General features: G+C 49.3%; 1 protein-coding gene across 1 annotated transcript in view; it reads left to right on the top strand.

The window, feature by feature from the left end:
* The window catches only part of MMP28 (matrix metallopeptidase 28), a 44,937-nt gene that overhangs the window by 16,580 nt on the left and 3,627 nt on the right, over window positions 1-24,730 (top strand). Inside the window, exons 4-8 of the mRNA XM_077836940.1 lie at window positions 853-1,040; window positions 14,770-14,991; window positions 19,409-19,654; window positions 21,776-21,925; window positions 23,446-23,613. Of these exons, the coding sequence (XP_077693066.1) occupies window positions 853-1,040; window positions 14,770-14,991; window positions 19,409-19,654; window positions 21,776-21,925; window positions 23,446-23,613 (974 nt within the window). The remainder of the gene's footprint in view (window positions 1-852; window positions 1,041-14,769; window positions 14,992-19,408; window positions 19,655-21,775; window positions 21,926-23,445; window positions 23,614-24,730) is intronic.

Here is a 24,730-nt window from a genome sequence, read left to right on the forward strand (position 1 = left end):
AGCATCGGCGAGAGGGGAGTTTCACACTGGTAAAATGGCACATGTTAGAGGAGGGATCACGTGGCCACCAACGGCCAAAGCAAACGCTATATCGACCCCTGGCTGTATTACGTTAACAGCCCCAGGAGCCTGCAGTGCAGCAGAGACCGCAGGAGTGCTGGGAGCTGTATGTGCCTGGGCCCAATGCCGTGATAGGGGACAGGGCTACAAAAGGTTCATACCCCGTCACACGGCAGACTCCTGTTCCAGCTCCCCTGGGCCACGCTCTGGTCTCAGAGACACCTGTGTGCACTCGGGTGACTGCACTGACTTCAATGCGTGTACCCCCGTCTAATTAAGGTCCAATCAATCCTGGGCCTCCCCTGCTAAGACTGCCCGCCAGAGCCAGGTGTGCTTCTCGTCTGTCTGCTGGGAGCTGAATGTGGAGACCTGCCTGTGAAAAACTGAACTGGGATGCACTGACTCATCTTAGCAAGGCAGGCAGTGTGGTGCAGCGGTTAGAGCACAGACCTGGGAGTCAGGAGGCCTGGGTTCTAGTCCAGGCTCTGCTGTTGTGTTCCCTGCTCTGTGCCTCAGTTTCCCCTCTGTGCAGTGTGGGTAACCACATCTATAAACAGCTTTCAGATCTGTGGATGACACGTGCTGCATCCTGCTCGCAGTACAACGAGAGCTTTGCCGTGGGACTGGGATCTGGTCCTAGAGGTGTAGAGTACTATCATTTCCCATAATGCACCAATGCCAGTGGCTATTCCGTGTGAACCAGTGATTGAGGGCTGGTCGTGCTATCATCCTGCGTGGCCATTCAGTTCCCCACCGTCTGCGCTGCCTCTGATGTTTCCCCTTCTTTCCCAGGGAGTTCCAGTGGGTGACCCACCTGCCTCTCAGCGGGGTCCTGGATACTTCCACGGTCCGCCAGATGAACCTGCCGCGGTGTGGTGTGAGTGATGCAGAAAGCCACGCTGCCTGGGCCGAGCGGGTACATGCCCTGCTCTCCGGCAGACGGGCCAAGACGAGACGCGGGAAGCGCTACGCACAGCAGGGTAGGTGCTTTCACTGGTCACGGAGATTTTCATGGGCTGAGCGCAATAATGCAGGCTGCTGGCCAATACAACCTGGCTACATGCTTCTGAACTTTTACATACTGTGACTTGATTCCCAGCACTCCCATCACTTGGCTGAGGCGCTGGTAGCTAATCCAAGGAAAACAAGAGCAGGAGAAGACCTAGTAAGTTACCTCGTCCTGCTGCTGCCTAGGATGGATTATTCCTAGAAGCTGCCTGAAGATGGGCCCTTCTGCTGAGTTTTACCCATTCTTTTGCACAATCTGACCTCAGCAACAATTAGAGCTGATTGGAAACTGAAATTTCTGTTCCACTGGAAATTCTGAAATTTAGATTCTTTTTAGGGCTGTCAAGCGAATAAAAAAATTAATCGCGCTGTTAAACAATAACAGAATACCATTTATTTAAACATTTTTGAATGTTTTCTACATTTTCAAATATATTGATTTCAATTACAACACAGAATACAAAGTGTACGTGCTCACTTTATATTTATTTTTGATGACAAATATTTGCCCTGTAAAAAACAAACAGTATTTTTCAATTCACCTCATACAAGTACGGAAGTGCCATCTCTTTCTCATGAAAGTGGAACTTGCAAATGTAGAATTATGTCCAAAAAAAACCCCTGCATTCAAAAATAAAACAATGTAAAACTTTAGAACCTACAAGTCCACTCAGTCCTACTTCAGCCAGTCGCTCAGACAAACAAGTTTGGTTACAATTTGCAGGAGATAATGCTTCCTGCTTCTTGTTTACAGTGTCACCTGAAAGTGAGAACAGGCTCATGGCACTATTGTAGCCGGCATCGCAAGATATTTACGTGCCAGACACCCTAAAGATTCATCTGTCCCTTCATGCTTCAACCACTATTCCAGAAGACATGTGTCCATGCTGATGACGGGTTCTGTTCGATAACGATCCAAAGCAGTGCGGACCGACGCATGTTCATTTTCATCATCTGAGTCAGATGCCACCAGTAGAAGGTTGATTTTCTTTTTTGGTGGTTTGGGTTCTGCAGTTTCCGCATCTGTGTGTTGCTTTTTTAAGACTTCTGAAAGCATGCTCCTCACCTCGTCCTTCTCAGATTTTGGAAGGCACTTCAGATTCTTAAACCTTGGGTCGAGTGCTGTAGCTATTTTTATACATCTCGCATTGGTACCGTCTTTGCGTTTTGTCAAATCTGCTGTGAAAGTGTTCTTAAAATGACCGTGTGCTGGGTCATCATCCGAGATGGCTAGAACATGAACTATATGGCAGAATGTGGGTAAAACAGAGCAGGGGATACACAATTCTCCCCCAAGGAGTTCAGTCACAAATGTAATTAACGCATTATTTGTTTAACGAGCATCATCAGCATGGAAGCATGTCCTCTGGAATGGTGGCCGAAGCATGAAGAAGCACATGAATGTTTATCATATCTGGCACGTAGATACCTTGCAACGCCAGTTACAAAAGTGCCGTGCGAATGCCTGTTCTCACTTTCAGGTGACATAGTAAATAAGAAGCGGGCAGCATTATCTACTGTAAATGTAAACTAACTTGTTTGTCTTAGTGATTGGCTGCACAGGAAGTAGGCCTGAGTGGACTTGTAGGCTCTGAAGTTTTACGTTGTTTTGTTTTTGAGCGCAGTTATGTAACAACAACAAAAATCTACACTTGTAAGTTGCGCTTTCATGATCAAGAGATGGCACTATAGAACTTGTATGAGGTGAACTGAAAAATACTATTTCTTTTGTTTATCGTTTTTACAGTCAAATATTTGTCATAAAAAATAACATAAAGTGAGCACTGTATACTTTGTATTCTGTGTTGTAATAGAAATCAATGTATTTGAAAATGTAGAAAAACATCCAAAAATATTTAATAAATATCAATTGGTATTCTACTGTTTAACAGTGCGCTTAATCGTGATTAATTTTTTTGAGTTAATTGTCCTGAATCATTCATTGTCCTGAATCATAATGAAAAGCCAAACTTTCCCATGGAACAAAAATTCCAAAAAATTTCTATTTGGGAGCATCAAATTCTTCCATTTCACTGATGTTGAAACACTTCATTTTGGTAATGTCCAAATGTTATAATGTAATTAAAAGTATTATAATAAATACTGTATATATTATAGTATTAAAAGAATATTTAATGCAATATAAATGTCTAAACAAATCGAAATGATAAATCTTAAATGCAACTTTTGCATCTTATCAAAATGCAACATTTTGACTTTCTCGAAATGAGAGCCCATAAGAATTTGTTTCAACATATTCCTTATTGAAATGGACATGGTCCCATGAAATATTTTGATTTTGACAAAGCTGCATTTTCCAATAGAAAACTCTTCTGTTGGAAATATTTTAACCAGGTCTAGCAACCCTGAGATCCTGTTATTTATTCCAGATCATCTCCGCATGTCCTGCTAGGTCTGTTTTAAATTACTTTGGCAGCCACTACAAGCGTCCAGCTCTAGGCGTGGCCAGGGCAGTTGGATGTATCTTTTATTTAGTTCTTTTCCTGGCTTTACTGCAGTAATGTTATCCTTGGAGAAGATGGGGCAAGAAGATAGAATTATCTTTTCTCCCTTTCAAGGACATTTGAATGCATCTGTCTGTTTAAACATAATTTCACCCATTGGAACTTAACGTCCCTGATCAACATCAAGGAAATAGCTGCCCGAAATTAAAATTGTGTGACTGGGATCCAGGCTTGTTAGTGAGAAGGAAATTTTGGAAAGCATGTATCTGCCTGTTCCAGCCTTTTGGAGGTTAATGGCTGAGCCACTGCTGAGTTGATCCCAGCACTAGGATTGTTTGGAAGGAATCGCACTGAACGTTGATTCTGAAAATTGTCCCAAGTTTCTCTCCACAGACAATAGCTTGCAAAGACACTGCTGTAAATGACTCTTATTCGGCATTGCTCTCAGTATTGCAAGTTCATGCTGTGCGGGTTCTATTCTATTCTCTCTCTTTTACTGTCGTATCTGAGCATTTTCCAACTGTGCATTAAGTAACATGGGTAACCTCTGGCATGCGTAGTTCATTCCTCCCTGGGGGAGCCGTGTGTGTGCTGTGGAGTGTCTTGTTTGGATAGGGTTTGGTTTTGCTTTAAATGTCCAAGCAGATGTGTTTGTACCTGAGAAGATAGGTCAGAGGAGTGTGCCTGGCACTTGGAGTGGAAGCTGGTAAAGTTTGTGAGGGTCTTTAGGATTTAAAATGTTTATTAAAGCTAATGTTAAAAGAAATTAGATAGTACATAAGTTGGGAAAAGAGTGTACATCTGGGTATAGTGCTTAGATTATTCACAAATACAAAGTTAGTTTTTTGAATGTCATATGCTACGTAGAGTACATAATCAGCAATAACCCAAATTTAGGTGAATAGATTTAACAATACAGTTTAGATATTAGCATCCGAATACTCAGGTACCTCACTCATGAAAAGTTGCACAGAGATTTGGTTGCGCAAAGCAAAATATATCAGTGAGTGGAGATTGTCCCTCAGTAATTTGAGAATTAGGTTGGTTGTCCATTTAGAAAATACAATCCATGAGGAAAGTCTTTGTTACTTTCCTGACTGTGCTTCTCATCGGCACTCTGGCTCATCCCTCCTGGTATTGCTGATGTCCAGTGATGTGTTCTATGTAGATGTCCACCTGATGGCATCTGACACCATGAGTTGCCGCATTGGCCGAGTGTAGCGTGGACCGATTCCGCATTCTCTCAGCACTTGTTTGTTACCGGGGGTCCCATGTGCCTAAGGCTCCGACAGTCAGTGTGTGTGTCTCGACCTGGTAACCCTTAGCTCTCAAGGTTTTGGCCAGAGGGGCATATTTCTCTACCTTTCGAGCTCGGGCATCGTCCTGTTCTCAAAGGGCACTGTGGTGTCCACCATGATGATCTTCTTCTGGTCCTCATTGGTGATGACGATGTCTGGCCGCAGTTGGCTGTCGGTTCTGGGGATATACTCTTAGACTGGCCCCTGAGGATGCTCTGTCTCCTGCACATGTGAGTTTGACCCTTATAACAGAAAGTCCCTCGGTGCTTGAGGCATGGAGCTGTCGACTCTGGACCCCGTCCTGAAGTTTGGTGATTCTTTTTTTTTTTAAAGCAAGATAACTAATGCACTGGTGCCATCTCATCGTGAAATCCAAGTGGAGCTAAGGCACAGGTAGATTTCCCCACAGTGTAGCTTTCAAGATCAACACCCAGAGATGACCTTGCTGGGCTACATCACAATGGCCTTATCTGCGTTAGGATTATGATGGCCTATTTATCTCACTGTAACATAAACATCTTTTCTGGCAGGGAAGACAAAGCCCCTTGGTCCAGGTCATTGAGTGCCTTGAAGATAAGGACCAAGATCTCTTATTGTTTCTAGCTTGCTCAGGGAAGATTGCTTGGAGGAGGGGAAATTAAGGCAGGCTGGACACCTCTCTGGGACTGATGACTACTTAGGCCAGGTTAGGAGGCTCTCTTTTAGGGCAGCTTATAACAAAACCACGTTCCTTAAAACTGGACACATGACCCTGCCAGTAATAACAATGGGCACAATTTGCAAATTAAGGGTCGGGCAGCTCCATCCGTATTTGGGCACCTAAATCAAAGTGCCTTGATTTTCAAAGTTGCTGAACAACTGCAGTTCCCGTTGTAATCAGCGGGCGTTCCAGATTGGCATCGGCTCTGAAACTCAGGATGCTTTGCCCTAGGTGCCTGTGTTCGAACGTAGGGGTTTGCACCTTGGTAGTGCCTCCCATTGGAGACTCTCAAAGCGCCTTGCGAGGAGGAAAGTGTGATCACCAGTCTGGGTTTATATCTGTCCATTGAGTCAATTGCTTCAGACTTTCTCGTCATAGATTTGTTGCTACAGGACCGGATTTGCCTCTGAGCTGGGCACGCCTAACGCCAGGCTAGTCAGCACCGTCACACCCATTTACCCGGCCCCTCAGCTGCCTTCCAAATATGCCGGTCAGTAACATGCTTTGTGGTGAGAGCGGGCTGGGCGCAGCTGTGCCTGGGACATGGGAAAAGTTAATGAGCGATTAGGTAAGTGCCAGTGACAAGTCTGCATCTGTTTTAGCGGCTGAGGTTGGTGGTGGGGTGGGGAATGTTCCCCAGAGTCAGCACTTCCCCTCCCGGGGCCGGGCAGGATTGTTACACGCAGCTGGTTTCCCTACAACAAAAACGGGACTCTTCTTCGCATCTTTCCTACAAACTGTACCTTGGCAGGGCTCCAAGGAGATAAGACCGAGCGTTTGTAGGCAGGGGGCGGGGAAGCGAACAGGATATAGGTAAGGCAGGTTTACAGAGGAGACCAAGGCAGGCAGGGCCACATGGGCCGCGGAGGAGAAGGTGCTGGAACTGTGATGGAGCAGAAGGGAGGGAGTGCTAAAGATTAGGGAGCAGGGAGAGCTGTAGAGAGACCAGGAGATAGACAAGAGCAGCCCCCTGCGGTCGAGGGGGGTGATTTGGAACAGGATCCTGGACTGACTCGAGAGCCACGGGGGTGGTCTGGGGAGGGTGCTGTGTGCTGGGCTACTCTGCCCGCATCCGAAGCAGAGCAGCAGCGTTCTGCCGGAGGCCGGAGAGCAGGGGCTCGGGGAGGCTGCAGAAAATCCCGACCCTCGGTCCCCTGCTCTAAGCCCTGCTTAATGCACCCTCCCTGTTCTGGCTCGCCCAGCCCTGTTCTGTCCCAGGAAACCTGGGCCGAGCATCCTTGCTGCCGGGATGAGGCAGCAAGACCTGGTGGAACTGGATAAGGTTCAGAGAAGGGCAAGAAAGATGATCAAGGCTATGGAATGGCTTCTGTAGGAGGAGAGACTAAAAAGATGAAGGCTCTTCACCTTGGAAAAACGGCAGCCACAGGGGGGAGATGTTCGAGGTCTATAAAGCCACAAACGGTGTAGAAAAAGTATATGGAGAAGTGTTATTTACCCCTTCACCCAGTGCAAAAACCAGGGGGCATCTGATGAAATTAATAGGCCGCAGATTTAATGCAAACGAGAAGTACTTGTTCACACAAGGCACAACTAACCTGTGGAACTCCTTGCCAGGGGATGTTGTGAAGGCCACAAGAATAACTGTGTTCGAAAAAGAACTGGATACGTTCATGGAGGATAGGTCCATCAATAGCCATGGTGATCAGGGACAGAACCCCATGCTCAAGGTGACCCTAAGCCTCTGACTGCCAGAAACTGGGAGTGGAAGATGGTGGATCACTCCAGAATTGCCCTGTTTGGTACGCTCCCCCTGAAGCTGCGGCATGGGACACTGTCAGAGACAGGACCCTGGGCTAGGCAGAACATGGTCTGACCCAGTATGGCAACTCTTATGTTCTTATGATGCCCCTTGCACTGTTTTACGTGACTTCTCTCCCTTTGTCTTCCCTGGGCAGGGTCAATGTTCAGTGACAGAGCCCTCGCAGCATTCACAACAGTGCCTCTCTCTGGTACAGACACCCAGGGTTAATCTGGGCATCCTGAAGCTGTACGTGGCAGCTGTTGATCCTTTCCTGACGCTGGTTTCCAGTGCATCTATTTCTACCCTATCCATGGTGATGACAAGCTGAAGTGACGTATGATGTGTGTGCACGCGTGTGAAATGTCCAGTCCGGTGACAGGTTAAATCATTTTGTCTGGCCAGAGTGTTGGCAGCAGGACTCACTGCGGCTGGGAAGTGGTCTCTTGCATCCTCAAAAGTCTTGGGACACTTTACAGATCATGTATAACAATCTTTCCATTCTTCACTGAAATGCAGCCACCTCTGGGGTGAAGGGCAGCAGCCATCATGGTGTGCAGGGAGAGGAAGGATTGGCAGGGAACCCTTACACGTATGAGATCTTCAGTGTACATGGAGACTAGAGAGGAGCTTATCTGACCGACCCACACGCAGGGAGCTGCAGGGAATCCCAGTGTATCTGCCTTGCAGTGATGAACGTGCCAGGCACTTCTAGGCACTTCACATCTGGAGCTAAGCCCCCCAGCCCCGATGTGGATCGGGAATTGGAAGGCTGCAGAATCCATGGTGCCTTGAGAGGAAAACCTGGCACAGAGAGGTGCGTTCTTCCCTTGCCAACGGGCGTGTGAACCCGGTTGGCCTGGCAGGGGCGATGTAAATGAGAGGCTTTTTGGTCGCTGGGAGCTGTGTCTCTCTGTGTCTGGGGACAGCTGGGCCCTGCTGGCTCCAGAGCGAAGCCAGCAGGATGGGGTGTGAATTGTGCAAACATCGCGTAACCTGCTGGGCTCTGTGAGTGCCCCAGAAACTTGGGGCCTGATCCTGCCTGGTGCTGGCCGCCCCGTGGACTTTGCAGTGGTGAAAGCAGAGTAAAAGAGGAGGGGTGTGGGTGGGTCACTGCTACCCCAAGCCAGGCAGAGGCCACTGCTGTTAGCTGGGCCTCCCCCTACTCCTGCTTACTCTAACCCCTGCTGCAGCGGTGGCCCCGAGGATCAAATTCTGCCCTTGGTGATGCACATGGAGTCAATGGGCGTGAGGGGCGTGCATCTGAGACCAGAGTCTGACCGCTGGGGACTAATCCATCCACTGAAGCCAGTGGCCTCTCTCCAGGGATGGACTTGGCCCAGGGACATCTAAGGGCGCAACGGAGACGAAACCCACAAGAGAAGAGAAATGCAGCTCGGGAGAAATCATCTCTCTGAAGCCATAAACCATCTTCCCTTCCCACCCCCGTATGAGTCATTCCAGGGAGAGGGGGTTGGGGAGGAAGAGTCCCTAAGCGAGGCAGTCCAAGTTTGGGGGGTGAAGCTTCCAGCGTGCCTGGGAATGGAGGAAGTGGGCAAGGGGAGACATGGATTCCTCAGCTGGCTCTTCACGTCCTGTCAGGCCAGCTTCCTCGAGGGGGCGAATTGGGTAGAATGGACCAAAGCCAGGGAGGATGCTCTAGTTCCAACAGTTAGTTCGGGGCAGTTCTTCTGGCCTGTGTTATACAGGCCTGATGGTCAAGTGGTCCCTTCTGGCTTTAGAATCTATGAAATATGCTGACGTGTGGGCGGGGAAGGGGAAGAGAAGCTGAACACTCCTGCCACGTGATCGTCCCAGGGAAAATGCCGAGAGTGGCTGTGGCAGGACAAAGAGTGATTAGGCCCAGTGGCTGGGAAGCCAGACCCTTCAGAAGCTTTCTGCTGAGCTCATTGTTTATCCTGCTTTCAACAGGAAGCAATCTGTCTGAGCCAGGGTGAGCTTTGTTGGAAAAAGGGGAATAGCCGTGATGGGATCTTCTATTAGGTGACAGTCTCACCCATGTGCTCTGCAATGCGAGCTCCCGATTACAACATGCTAGTTCCCTGCTGTGGATAAAACACTGTTGCATATTGTAGTGTAGACTGGACCTAACCACATTTTAACCCCAGTCCAAACTGGGGTCAGACCAGGGTTGGTTCTATGCAGCAAGATGGAGCCATGTTTTGATCATGGCAGGGGACCAGCATGCTGCTGCTTGTGGCCATGCTAATTTAGGCACCGGATGCTCATAGAGGCAAGCACGCTGCAGACTGCATCTGCCCCTGAATCCTTCCCTGCTTTTTTCCGCCCCTGCCTCTAGCCCTATAGAATCCTTACCCTGCTGAGTTGGGGCTGGCAGTGGGGGAAACGTAACTGAGCCACTGTTCACTTCAGACAGGCTGCAGCATCTGTAGGTCCTGGCTTGGCTGCTGCAGTGAGAACAAGGCCGCATCTTCCAGGCACCTCCCCATAGTGTTCCCTGATGTCTGGTGCAGTGTTCCTTGATGTTTTAAGCCCCAGCCATGGTTTGCCTTTACAATAGGGGACTGAGCTTGTTAGAAAGACATGTCCTGTCACCTGCTTTAATCGCCAGCCCCAGAAGTTTATCTGGCTGTGCCCACGACAGGAGAAGAGTGTGTCTCGAGGTATCTGCAACGAAGCCCTGAAACAGCCTCTGCAGGCTTTGGAAACGCTGGCCCATCAACGGGGATTAGCTGCGAAAAAGCCCTGCAAAAGCAGAGCCGAGCTGGGATAAACAGCAGGAAATGGGCACCCCACTGGGGAAAGACCCATCCGTCCAGGCTGCAGTTGCCTTTTCCTAGACCCCAGCGCTCGCTCTGCTTTAGCTGCGGGCTGCTCTGGCCCCAGAATGTGCAGACGCAGGGCCTGGTTCAGATTTTATTCTGCTGGAACTCATTGGCTTCACTGGAGTCTCTCCTGATTCGCACCAGTGCAAGTGAGATCCAAATCCTGCCTGCAGCCTTTAGGAGCAAGAGGGGGCCTCATCGATGTGCCTGGTGTCTGCGCAGTTGGAAGGGGCTGATGCTAAGGGATGAGAGGGACATATTCCCCACCACAGGCTGAACTGGCTGCTTCCACCCTGCAGGGCCGGGGAGTGAACAACCGGACTCGGAATCTGGTTAACACTCTCTGGTTAAATGCCAGGGGCCTGATCAGCTGTTGCCCTGCACCCTTGCGTTGTCACTTACCCCAGGGAGTGTAAAATGCTACCACTCTGATCTGGTATGTTGCATGCACTTCACGCTCACTTTGGACCAGCGCAGATGAAGACACAAAGTGCAGGGCCCCTGGAAAATTGAGCCCTATGTCTTTTTAAAAGGTCCTTCCCTACATCACAGACACTGCCTGGGGTTAGACCAAGTGAACAATGGTTTAAATGCTTTGTCCCGTTTGTTCCCTTTGTACGTTTAACTCTCCTGGGCCAATGAAATCCGGCCCCAGCTGGTTTAATTTTAGTGTTGAGTCAGTTACACTTTCTGGTTCTCAGGTACCAGCATCTTGTTGCAACGATGGGTTACAAATGGCAAGATTTAAATCTGGATTTAAAATCTTCAAGGATCAAGGCCCGTTTGTTCCCTTTGTACGTTTAACTCTCCTGGGCCAATGAAATCCGGCCCCAGCTGGTTTAATTTTAGTGTTGAGTCAGTTACACTTTCTGGTTCTCAGGTACCAGCATCTTGTTGCAACGATGGGTTACAAATGGCAAGATTTAAATCTGGATTTAAAATCTTCAAGGATCAAGGCCCAGATCCTCAAACTCCCATGGGAGTTAGGTGCCTAAAATACCTCTGAGGACTGAGCCCCAGTTCCCATTGTTGTACCAGGGTGAATAATAAGCTGTTCCACTAAGGGAATTTCTCTGGTTGTGACTGGGGCAGATTCAGCCCAATGTTGCAAACGTCTCTAACTTATGGTTTTGTAAGCTTCTTTCCCTGTCCTTCCCCACCCTTGAGCATTTGGCGTAAACTCTCTGCTGATGTCTCTTTACAGTATCTTCTTAGGGTTATACAATCCATCAGAGTCCTGCATTACGTCTGTTCTCAGCCCGAAGGCTCAGGAAAGTCCACTTCAGTGTTTAAAAATCCCTTGCTCTCAATTGCATTTGACAATTTATACCAGGTGTGAAATGCTTTGTGCCTATGTCCGCTTTCCAATCATTAGAGGTGCAGCCATTCCCCTGGGTGATGCCCCATAAGGCAGAGTTATGTGAAGCATTTCCAAATGCACGGTTCCCATGTCCTGCATCCAGTTGGCCGGCTGGTTATTAGTGCTGGCACATGTTATAGCCTAGGCCACTCGGACCTTATGTAAATCACATGAGGAACCAGGAATTTCTTTTTCCTCCCCCCCATAACTGCCAGTAAATGCTTCTCATCCTTTGGCTTTTGCGTGTGTGTGTGCAGAACTCCTCGGTTGTCTGGGAGTAATGAGCCAGACCCGCAGCTGGTGCAGCAGGCTGGCTCCATTGATGTTCATAGATCCGTTTACTTAATGGTGCTACACTGCTTTTCTGAGAGGAAGAATGGCCTAGTGGTTAGGGAACTAGCCTAGAATTTGGGAGACCTAGGTTCAGTTCTCTATCCTGCTACAGACTTCGTGTGTGACCTTGGGCCAATCATTTACCCTCTCTGTGTCAGTTCCCTATGGATAAAATGGTGATTCTCGCACTGCTGTCCCTCATGGGTGGGTTGTGAAGATAAATATATTGTGAGATGCTCAACCACTACAGTACAGGGTGGCTGGCTCAATGGACGCTAGCTCAGTATGTGGATAAAACACTATAAAACAGCGTTGCAATGGACAATGTAAAGTGTCTTGTAATCGAACCAGAAGGACTCCTGGTGCCAAATTTAGAACATGCTCATAGATTCCAAGGCCAGAAAGGACCATTGTGATCATCTAGTCTGACCACCCATATAACCCAGGCCAGAGGACGGCCCCAGAATTATTCCTACAGTAGATCTCTTAGAAAAACATCCAATCTTGATTTAAAAATTTGCAGTGATGGAGAATCCACCACAACCCTTCGTAAATGGATCCTGTGGTTAATTCCCCTCACTGCTAAAAATTGACACCTTATTTCCAGTCTGAATTTGTCTAGCTTCAACTTCTAGCCGTTGGATAGTTTTGTATCTTTCTCTGCTAGGTTGACAAGCTCAAGAATTGTAGTTTAAGTATAACGAAAACGTGGAACCGCTGAGGTTCCAGGTCCACCTGGTGCTGGCAAAAAGCAAGTTTGAGCCTGCTGAATGCTTTAGCTATTTCTTACCCACAGCCATCCTAGTATTGTAATAGGGCAAGGAGAATAGCGTTCACATAGGCCTCTTTGGGTCACATCCCCTGCTGCTGTAAATCACTGAAGCTCCTCTACAATCTAGTTTATTTAGCACAGTTTCCACTATGTTAGAAATGTAATAAAAAAAAAAATCCCTTAGAAAAACAAAAGTTAAAACTCAGCGTGGGGTCGGAGGAATGTTCATGAGACTGCCCAAAACGTCAGGCAATGTGTCTTCATGGAAATCTGAACCCCTGTAGGACTCCCCCACTCCAATGCCACTTTCCCCCAGAGATCCTGGTCACTACAGCTGGTGGTTCAGATACTAAACGGCTCTGTTTTCCCCACAATGGAGTGGAAACACGGAGGTTGCCGAGTGCTTTATGTTGGACACGTAGAAACCAATACCCCTAAAATTAGCATTGACTTTTGAAATAATAGCAACCCTTAGCTCTTATCGAGAGCTTTGCACCAGTAGATCTCAAAGGGCTTCACTAAGGAGGTGAGTCTCATTGTCCCCACTGTACAGATATCAGCCGTAACTTATCACTTGTATGAGGGTAGCTCGGGGAGGTCCTGGTCAGGGATCAGGGCCCCAGTGTACTGCACAGGTCTATAATGAAAAGATAGTCCCTGCCCCAAGGAGTTTACGATCTAAGTATGTATCAAGCGACAAAAGGTAAACACAGAAGAGGAGGAGAAGGCGAGGTGATGGTGAAAGGATCCTGTCTGATATAACAGGGCAGCGGTTGGACCACTCTCTGCCTCGGTATAGGGGCTGGGCAATGATACTTACCTGCCTTGGAAAGCACTGTTGGATCCGTGGATTAAACACGTTACACGAGTGCTCGTGCGCTGGTGGTGGATGGGTGTAAACGCTCCCCTGCTGCTTCTCAGCCTCAGCCAGCCGGCTGGGTTTGAAAAGCAGCATTGTAGCCTTACGACACCGGAGCTGATCTTCGCCACGTGGCCCGGCGGGGGGTGCAAGGGGAAACCCGCTCTGCAGAATTGGGTTTCACCTCCACCGGCCAATCCCAAGAGCTGCCACTCCCAGCCTCCGTGACCTGAGCTCAGCGGCTGCTGGTTCACCTTTTCACACCGTTCCTTCCTGGGGACGCATTTCAACCCCACCCACATGCTGCCCAGGAGCGTTGCCACCGAAGCCTGGCTTTCCGCGTGGACAGTTCAGCGACGTGTGCCTGAAATCTTGCATTCCTTTTGGGCTGCCTTACCAGCCACCCCCAGCCTTGCCCCTGTGTTTGAGGTCATTCCCCTTCCCACATCTTTGTTATTTCTTTCCGCCTGCAGGGCAGTTGTTTTCAGCAGCAACCTTGTTTTCATTCACTGAAACCCACAGGTAGTAAAGCTAGTTATGGGGCAAGATCGGCAGCTCGTGCAAATCGGTATAGATCCATTGACTTCAATACAGCTGCACCCATCACACCAGCTGAGGATCTGGCCCTCTACGTGCATTTACTCCACTTGGCTCTGGCGGGGAAACGCCCTCCTTCAGGCTGTGGGTCCCACTTTCTTTCCTAACTAGATCAAAACACCCCTTGGCTTCAAAATGCTCAGCTCTCCAGCAATTCAGTGGTGGTGATTGTTCCCTTGTCTGGCAAACCTTTGTGGGTGGTAGGCAATGGAGATCCTTGCTGCCGAGAAGAGATTCAGTGGGCCAAATCCTGCTGTCAGTTTTACTGGTGTAAATTCAGAGTAACTCCATTCAAGGCAGTGGAATTATTCCAGATTTTTTCTTCTCGTCACTGAGATCTGAATTTTGCCTGGTGTGTGAACTGGAGGAGGTGTGTTGAGCTGAAAGAACCTTCAGATCAACAGGGCTGGATTCTGATCTCATTTACACCAATGCGAAACCAGAGTCACTCCATTAAAGGAACCTACTCCAGATTAACTCTGTTGTACCTGAGATCAGGATCTGTAGGATTTCTGAATGCACTGTTCAGTGGAGGTGAAGTATAGCCCATTGGATAGGGTGCTGGGTCAGGAGACAGGACACTTGCTTCTATTCCTAGCTCTAACATGGCCAGATCACTTTTCTTCTCAGTGCATCCGTTTCCCCATGTGTAAAATGGGTATAATGATCCCAGCCTTCCTTTGGAAGGTGCAGTGAGATCTGTGGATGGGAAGCACAATGGAGGCATAAAAGAAAACCCTCCCTCTTTCAGGTGGAAAGTGGTACAAGCGGCACCTGACCTACCGGATCGTGAACTGGCCTTGGTATCTGCCCCAGCGTCAGGTGCGGGTGGCGGTGAAGGCAGCTTTCGATCTCTGGAGCAACGTCTCATCCTTGGTATTCTGGGAGGTGCTGGACGGCCCTGCTGACATCCGCCTGGCTTTCTTCCACGGCGACCACAACGATGGACTCAGCAACGCCTTCGATGGGCCAGGTGCTAATCGCTCCCTCATCGTAAGCTTCTCTTTTACACCAGGGGCTCTTACCAGGCAGCAAGCGAGGGAGGGAGGGGTGGGAAGGGGAAGAGGCTTGTGATGCTCCAGTGCCATCCCCATGAGCAGATCGGCTTAGTGTCGTTGGCCAGGAATAGCACACGATGGCTGAAGGGGAAGGATGGGCCTGACTAATACCATTCTGGGCTGTCCTATGTAAGACGTGGGTGGTCATTGTCCTTCTATGCTTGGTACTGGTGAGGCCTCAGCTGGACCACTGTGTCCAATTCTGGGTGCCGCACTTCACGATAGATGGGGACAAATTGGAGAGAGTCCAGAGGAGAGCAACAAACATGATCAAAGGTTTAGAAAACCTGACTTGTGAGCAAAGGCTAAAATAACTGGGCATGTTTAGTCTTGAGAAAAGACTGACCTGATAACAGTCTTCACATATGTTAAGGGCTGTTATAAACAGAACTGTGATCAATTGTTCTCCTTAGCACAATGGAACAAACAGCCTAGGGAAGTCATGGAAGTTCCTACACCGGAGGTTTTCAAAAGGAGGCTGGATAGCCATCTGTCTTGGATGGTTTAGTCACAACAAATCCTGCATCTTGGCAGAAGGTTAAACTAGATGACCCTTGCAGTTCCTCCTAACCCTCTGGCTCTATGATTCAGTGTCTACTGGAGACTGGACATGAAGTTATGGGCTCGATCTGCAGCAAGGGAGACTTAGGTTAGCTATTAGGAAAAATCTTCTAACTCTAAGGGGAGTTTAGCTCTGGAACAGGCTTCCATGGAAGGTTGTGGAATCCCTATCATTAGAGGTTGCACAAACACCTGTCAGGGCTGGTCTAGCTTTACTTGGTCCTGCCTCGACGCAGGGGCCTGGACTTGATCGTGCGTTCAGGTCCCTTCCAGCCCTGCATTTATGATTCTGTGTCTCTGATCTCACTCTGGTGCCAGCTCCATTCCTTGGATGGAGTTCCTCCTGGCTTACACAGGTGTAAGTGAGAGCAGAATTGGGGCCAGGCCGTCCAATGGAGACTGAGGCAGGGATTTAGGGGGGTAGAATGTAATTGTTACTTAGCTGGAGTTTGGGTAGGACACTGGGACTAACTATGCAAGTGCCTTTGTCTCACTCCTGTCTACGTACTGAACAACACTAGTCCTGTAAAGCATGCCCTGAGATCTTTCCTAGACACAGCTGTGTTCCCAAGGACTTGGGACAGATCCTCATGTGGTGTAAATCAATGTTGCTCCATTGATGGATCTAGGCACTAGACGTTAGGCATGGATCTGTGCCCTACTTTTTATTTCTCCTCCGAAGCTGGTTAGTGGTTGTCAAGGTTCCTCCCGCACTCTGAACGCTAGGGTACAGATGTGGGGACCTGCATGAAAAACCTCCTAAGCTTCTCTTTACCAGCTTAGGTCAAAACTTCCCCAAGGTACAAAATATTCCACCCTTTGTCCTTGGATTGGCCGCTACCACCACCAAACAAATACTGGTTACTGGGGAAGAGCTGTTTGGACATGTTTTTCCCCCCAAAATACTTCCCAAAACCTTGCACCCCACTTTCTGGACAAGGTTAGGTAAAAATCCTCACCAATTTGCCTAGGTGACTACAGACCCAGACCCTTGGATCTTAAGAACAATGAACAATCCTCCCAACACTTGCACCCCCCCTTTCCAGGGAAATGTTGGATAAAAAGCCTCACCAATTTGCATAGGTGACCACAGACCCAAACCCTTGGATCTGAGAACAATGAAAAAGCATTCAGTTTTCTTACAAGAAGACTTTTAATAGAAATAAATAGAAATCCCCCCTGTAAAATCAGGATGGTAGATACCTTACAGGGTAATTAGATTCAAAACATAGAGAACCCCTCTAGGCAAAACCTTAAGTTACAAAAAAGATAGACAGAAATAGTTATTCTATTCAGGACAATTCTTTTCTCAGCCATTTAAAGAAATCATAATCTAACACATACCTAGCTAGATTACTTACTAAAAGTTCTAAGACTCCATTCCTGGTCTATCCCCGGCAGAAACCAGCATATAGACAGATCCACAGACCCTTTGTTTCTCTCCCTCCTCCCAGCTTTTGAAAGTATCTTGTCTCCTCATTGGTCATTTTGGTCAGGTGCCAGTGAGGTTACCTTTAGCTTCTTAACCCTTTACAGGTGAGAGGATTTTTTTCTCTGGCCAGGAGGGATTTTAAAGGGGTTTACCCTTCCCTTTATATTTATGACAGTGGTAAAATGTGGGCCTCTCGATTCTGGGGTGACGGCTACAAATTCCACACCTTCGAAACCTGAGGTTAGTTGCAGATATTTATTCCTAATGTCCTGGCTTTAAGGAATTTGTGATTCCTTAGAATTTGTTATTATTAGGCAGCATGTTTAAAAAAAACACAAGGAACTTCTTCACACAATGCACAGTCAACCTGTGGAACTCCTTGCCAGAGTATGTTGTGAAGGCCAAGAGTATAACAGGGTTCAAAAAAGGATTAGCTAAGTTCCTGGAGGATAGGTCCATGAATGGCTATTAGCCAAGATGGTCAGGGATGTGACCCCATGCTCCGGGTGTGCCTAAACCTCCAACTGCTTTAAGCATTTGACACCGGCCACTCTCAGAGCCAGAATACTGGGCTAGATGGGCCATTGGTCTGATCTGCTATGGCTGTTCTTATGTTCTTGTGTGTTGAATTTGTGATGTCAGTTGGTAAACTGTGCTGTGGACTTTCACACAAATCCAGGACCACAAACTTTTCACAGCTTGGGCTGTTTCCTCCCAAGTCCATCACATCCCTTGCTAAGCCATTCTGCTATGTCAGGGGCATTTCAATCCCCGTAGCCTTCAGCCAATGCAGCATAGTAGCTCGTTCTGAGTTACTGCAGAGTGACTACTCCCACGCCCAAGCGATTAACCCATGTGATAAAGATCTTCATGCCAATTTCAATGGAACAACACACTCTACAGATAAAATCGCCCGTATTTAGAAATGAATAACAGAAATCATTTTAATCTCACTATTGCTAAAGAGATTAGTCCACAATATCCAACCGCCGGCCTTTTTTTTTTTTTTTTTTTTAAGGCCTGGTTTTAATTCACATTTTAAGAATGTATTTTTGGGACAATCATATCCAAATGACCAATGCATTTGGTTTTAAAAGAACGGTTGCTTTTGGGCTGAGCCCTTTTTAAATTATCCCTGCAAATAAGGGATTCGATTTAAATGCTGTCAGACCTGTAGCGCCCCTGATACAGACATCACTTCTCGGTGCCTTAGATTCCATGGGTTTCAGAGGGGTAGCCGTGTTAGTCTGTATCAGCAAAAACAACGAGGAGTCCATGTGGCACCTAAAAGACTAACAAATTTATTTGGGCATAAGCTTTCGTGGGCTAAAACCCACTTCATCAGATGCATGGAGTGGAAATACAGTAACAGGTATATATACACAGCATATGAAAAGATGGGAGTTGCCTTACCAAGTGGGGGGTCAGTGCTAACGAGCCAATTCAATTAAGGTGGAAGTGCGCTATTCTCAACAGTTGACAAGAAGGGGGGAAATCACTTTTGTAGTGCTAATGAGGCCAATGTAATCAAGGTGGCCCATTTCAAACAGTTGACAAGAAGGTCTGAGTATCAGCAGGGGGAAATTAGTTTTTGTAGTGATTCCACAGTGAATGTTTGTGGCGTGTGAAAGGAAATGAATAGCTAGTGAAAGGGAGCCAGCAAGGATTTACCTGAAGGTGAGTGGTTCAAATCCAGCCAAGATCAGCTGTAACCAAAATGTCGTGTTAGCTGGGATTAGATGCCAGTTCCTATTGGGCTGATTTCCATTTCCCAAACCCACTGGCAGAGTCAGTGGAGAGGTTAAGGACAGAACAGGACATTTGGCATGAATTGTTCGTAGATTCTCCCCACCACTGAGGAAGCAAATTTTCCCTGCCCGTATACTCCCTGATCTGGGAATAAAACAGGGCTTCTACCTTTGGGGTTGTCAATCTCCCATCAGTGTTGTATTCACACACACCGACTTAGCTGCCACTGTATCCAGAGCCAGTGCTAGCCCATTGGGGGGCCCTAAACAGGAATGTTTTTGCCCCCCCCGTATAGCTCAACCACCCCCTAAAAATACTAATTGCATTATTTCCACAAACCAAAACATTTACCAGCACAGCCCGTACTAATATACTTGTTAAAAAGTCCACATTAAATAAGATGATGGATATTTTAGGGGTAATACTAAATCTAAGCAATTGCTCAATCTATATAAACACCTAGTGCCCCCGTGGACAGCATCCTTTGCCCTTTTGTGCCCAAACGTCCCTCACCATTGTAGAAGAGGACCGGCACGTGCATGTGACCTTTGTGTCAGTTGTAACCGCCTCCGCTCCTCTCTTTCCACCAGGGGGCGCCCTGGCACACGCGTTCTTCCCCCGCCGGGGGGAGGCGCACTTCGACAGCGATGAGCGATGGTCCCTGCACAGCGGCAAGGGTCGCAACCTGTTTGTGGTGGTAGCACACGAGATCGGGCACACCCTGGGGCTGGAGCACTCGCCCGTCAGGAGCGCCCTGATGTCTCCCTATTATAAGAAGCTGGGCAAGGACTTTGTGCTGAGCTGGGATGACATCCTTGCTGTCCAGAACCTGTACGGTGAGCACAGGTCTCCTGGATCCCCTCTATCATCTGTTGGCTTGTGTGTATGTTCTCTCCACGCGCTGCCCCAGCTCTGCACGGGTAGCTGACCCTGCAGGCATCGATAGTGCTACCCAGAGGGACCCCAGACGCAGGTTGGTGGTGAAGGTGCTCGGCCAGGTTTCTTGTCAACGAAGTACAGTACTAGGGCCCCGCAGATTCTGCAGGTACACGAACACATGCGTGCCCATTACGACGGACCGGCTTCGTCAGCAGTGGACTTTCTACTGCCCCCTAAGCCGGACAAAGGGTTAAGACAAGGTACCCTAGGTTTTTGATGGAGACAAACAACTGGGATAAAGAACTTACATGCCACCTTACGTGTTTCATGACATCTATTTGTTACCTTCTCTTGTTCCTTATATCTTGGACAAAACATCCCTATTGTCAAACCAGCTTCTCTTGAACTAGACTGGGGTGTACCCAGAGGTGAAAGTAACTTAAGGGACTTATCGGTATGCAGGGCCGGGGTCCTGAGCAGGCGGCGGTGTGTGACCCTCGGGCGGAAGGGGCAGGGCCTCAGGCAGAAGGAGCGGGGCCTTTAAATCCCCGGGCCCTTTAAATCGCTGCTGCTACCCCGGGGCTCCCGGGTGATTTAAAGGGCCTGGGGCTCCGGCTCCGGTAGCAGCCATGGTAGCGTTAGCTGCGGCAGCGGGCGGGAGCCACTGGGCTCTGGCAGTGATTTAAAGGACCCGAGGCTCCCGGCCACCACCGCTACCCTGGGGCTCTGGCAGCAGGGAGGCAATTTAAAGGGCCGGGGCTCCGGCTGCGGTACCGGCGGCTGGGAGCCTCGAGACCTTTAAATCGCCGCTGGAGCCCTATGGTAGCTGCAGCGGCAGCCAGGAGCCCTGGGGCTCTGGTGGTGATTTAAAGGGCCCAGGCCCTTTAAATGGCTGCCGGAGCCCGGGGCTCCCAGCCATCGCTGCTACCCCAGGGCTCCGGCAGCGGGGATCTGGCGGCAATTTAAAGGGCCAGGGGCTCCGGCCGCTGACGGGAGCCCAGGGCCCTTTTAAATTGCCCGCCTGGGGAAGCTGCCCCCTGCCAGTATGGTCGGCTGTGTACCGGCTCTTGCCAGTACGCTGCACCATACTGTACCAGCTTACTTTCACCTCTGGGCGTATCTGTACTAGCTGGAATATCTTTATGTAAATATCTAGTGCCTCGTCAACTAGCAACAACTTTGCCAAGTTCATGTACTGGATAACGAACTTGTGAGCATCTGCTTTAATCCATGGCCTGACTTTGGTTCACGGCCTCTGGTTCAGGCCTCAGATCTTGCACCAGGCCCAGTGCCCCAGGCTCTGACTCTCCCTCTATTATACCCTCTTGTTTCAGCTAGAACCGGGTGAACGATGGATCTTCTGGTTCTCTGGCAATTCTGAAATGTCGGGGGAGAGGGCGGGGTGGGGGGGGGGGTGGGCAGGGAATCGTTGTCTGATCAAAACCAAAACCGGTCAGAATTTCAGGTGAATTGAAAAGTAACCAAAAAAATTGTTTCAGCAACATTGAAAAGTTTCATTTAGATTTTGATCATCTGAAAATGTTTCTGAACAATTCAGTGAAATTGACGTGAATTCCCAAACCGGTTCAGGATAGCCAAATCTGCATCTTTTGCTGAAAAAAATGTTTCAGCTGAAAAGGTTCACCCAGCTCGGGTCCCTTGGTCGTAACCTCGCATCCAGATAAAAGGCTTGCGTGATGTCTAAGTGCATCTACAGACGCCCCTTTCCCTGGGTTTGCCGAAGCCCTGGGGGGACTCTTTGCCAGAGGATGTTGCGAAGGCCAAGACTATACAAGGGTTAAAAAAGAACTATATAAATTCATGGAGGATAGGTCCATCAATGGTTATTAGCCAGGATGGGCAGGGGTGGTGTCCCGAGCCTCTGTTTGCCAGAAGCTGGGAACGGGCAACACAGGATGGATCACTTGCTGATGACCTGTTCTGTTCATTCCCTCTGGGGCACCTGGCATTGGCCACTGTCGGAAGACAGGACACTGGGCTAGATGGACCTTTGGTCTGACCCAGTCTGGCCCTGTGCAGCCACTCTACACATCTCATGGTTTCCCTTTCCATCACAGGAAAGCCTTCGAGGGGCTCCGCTGTGCGGCTTCCTGGGAAGTTATTTGCTCATTTCCAGAACTGGAGCCCTGATTTTCCAGGTGACAATCAGCTGCAGGGGAGCCTCGGCTCTTATTACTGCCAGTCCTTCTTCGATGCTATCACCATCGGTGAGTCTCCCAGACGCCGACGCGCAGCTGGAGCCCTCTCCCGGCTGCTCCGTCCAGCCCGCCCTCTCTTGTTGCTTGTCATTTGTAGACGTTCGAGATGGAAAAGACAAATTTATTAGATCAGGGGTTCTCAGACTGGGGGTCGGGAGCGCTCAGGGGGTCGTGAGGTTATTATGTGGGGGGTCACGAGCTGTCAACCTCCACCCCAAATCTCACTTTACCTCGAGCATTTATAATGCTGTTAAATATATAAAAAAGTGTTTTTAATCCCTCAGGGGGGTCGCACTCAGAGGCTTGCTGTGCGAAAGGGGGTCACCAGTACAAAAGTCCAAGAAGCACTGTATTAGATCCACTGGCCCGTTTCCCCTCCAGCTGCTGATGGCGGAGGCAGTGTTAATAACCCCCTGGGGGATCAAGTCTAGGGTACCACTGAAAGAGCTGAGGAAGTAGCATGTGTGTCCTGAGGAGAGGTGTGCAGGGAAAGAGAAAGACATGCCAAGTGGGAGAGCTGCTGTGTTGGCCAACACACCAAGGATTGAACTGGGGACCTCCAGAACTAAAAGCAGGAGCCAAGTGTCCCAGGGTGGGACTGTGACAGACTCCTATCCTCGGCAGATCAGGCACAGAGGGGTAGACCTGTAACATGCTCCCCAGGGGGGTAGCTAAGTACACATGGTAGCGAGGAAGAAGGTGCAAGGAGGCTTGAGGGAGGAGTACAGAGGGGGAAGGCATAGCGGATGAAGTAGGAAATGAACTCAGCGATGCAGAGCCTTGGAGGGGAGGGCGAAGAATGAACTTGAAGCAGGAGGAGACAGACGAGGTGGGTGAGATGGTATCTTTTATTGGGCTGACTTCTGTTGGCGAAAGGCAGGCGAGGAAGGGGAGTAACCTAGATGGAGCGACGGGGAGGAAGACGCCTTCCACAATAGCAGTGTCTATGGATTGAGAGGAGAAGCTGGGAGGCCATGGAGGGGCGGGCGGCTTGCAGGGGTCGGGGGAGAGAGGACCGAAGAGTCAGTGCTGTTGGGTAGGGATGGGGCTTAGAGATGGCTTAGCAGAGGAGCTGGTAGGGCTTGTACAGACCCTGAATGTAGGGAGAGGAGAGGTGAGTTAAAGATGGCTTTGCGGTGAGGAGATGGGCAGGTGGGGTTGTGAATGGACGGGCAGCGGGGGGCTTGGGAGGAAGTGGCGGGTTTGCCATAGCGTGTTCAAGGTGCCTGCAGGGCCCCCAGGTGGAGATGTTGGGGCAGAGAGGTGGAGCTGACACACACGGGGATGGGGCTGGCCCTGGAGAAGATGAGCTCCCCCAGGGTGAGTGAGGGCCTGAGCGTGGATTCCTGGGGGAAGAAGCAGAGATGTTGGATGGGCAGGAGAGAGGCCCTTGCTGTAGCGGATTTGCACATGCTGCTTTCTGTTCTGGGTGGGGCGCAGAGGGGGACCGGTTGGCTTGCAGAGATAGGACCCCCTGCTCAGGTCTGCAAGGCCACGCTCCCTCTAACTTGGTTTCCCCTTCTGCACAGATGCAGATCACAACCTTTACATCTTCAAAGGCCACCACTACTGGGTTGTGGCGAAGGGAGGCAACGCCACCGACCCGCAGCTGCTCCAGACCCAATGGGCAGAGCTCCCAGCTGGCATTGACGCGGCTGCTGTGTCGGAGGCAGACGGCAAATTCTACTTCTTCAAAGGTAGCCAGACCCAGATGGGGAGGAGCAAAAATCTCCCCCTTGTGGCTGTGTCCTTGATCTGTCTGTCCGTCCGGAGCATGGCCTGGTGCATCGGGCTCTAGACTGGGAGTTGGGACTCTGGATTCTGTTCCTGGCTTCGCTGCTGACCTTGGGCAGGTCCCCTTTGCTTTGTTGAGCCTCAGTTTCCCCATCTGTAAAATTGGGAGAAAGACGCTCCCCCTTTTTTGTGAAACTCTTTGGGACGAAGGGGTGGAAAGCACTTTCCAAGCGCTAAGTGTTGTTGATTAGCAAGAGGCCAGTGCAGCGCTCTGAGCCCCGAGTGTTACAGGGGCTGTGGCCATGGTGTTTGGGACCCCAATGGCTAAGACGACGTAGTCCCCCATCTGACTGGGAACTGCTGCAGTGGGCTGACTTACTGGCCATTTAAAGGTTTCAGAGTAACAGCCGTGTTAGTCTGTATTCGCAAAAAGAAAAGGAGGACTTGTGGCACCTTAGAGACTAACCAGTTTATTTGAGCATAAGCTTTCGTGAGCTACAGCTCACTTCATCGGATGCATACTGTGGAAAGTGTAGAAGATCTTTTTATATACACACAAAGCATGAAGAAATACCTCCTCCCACCCCACTCTCCTGCTGGTAATAGCTTATCTAAAGTGACCACTCTCCTTACAATGTGTATGATAATCAAGTTGGGCCATTTCCAGCATTTAAAGGGGCAGCTCAGGGTCATTAGGGCAGGCCCAGGCACTCCTCTGCAAAGGAGAATGGATGTCAGTGTCACATTGGCTTGTAATTGTAACAGCTTGGAGGCTGTTCAGAATGGGGGCTTTGTTCCTACAGCAGGGTGGGGCCCAGCAGTCCCTCTTCCCTCCCGCCCCTGGCTTCCGCCCCCACCCCTGCTGCAGGGCTAGGATCAGAAACAGCCTGGGAGCGGGGGAGGCTCTTTGAAAAGAGTTTTTGTTTTTCTTCCCTTGCCATAACCCATAGTCCAGGAACCGAGTGCCCAGCCGGCGCTGAGGCTGATGGGGCAGTGGGAAATCAGCCCGTGTGCCGAGGGCCTGCGGTTGCAGGGGAAGGAGTTGCTGCTGTTCTGGCTGTTTCATTTGTTTTGCCATAA

This window comes from Eretmochelys imbricata, chromosome 17, assembly GCF_965152235.1.
Source record: "Eretmochelys imbricata isolate rEreImb1 chromosome 17, rEreImb1.hap1, whole genome shotgun sequence".
Lineage (NCBI taxonomy): Eukaryota > Metazoa > Chordata > Testudines > Cheloniidae > Eretmochelys > Eretmochelys imbricata.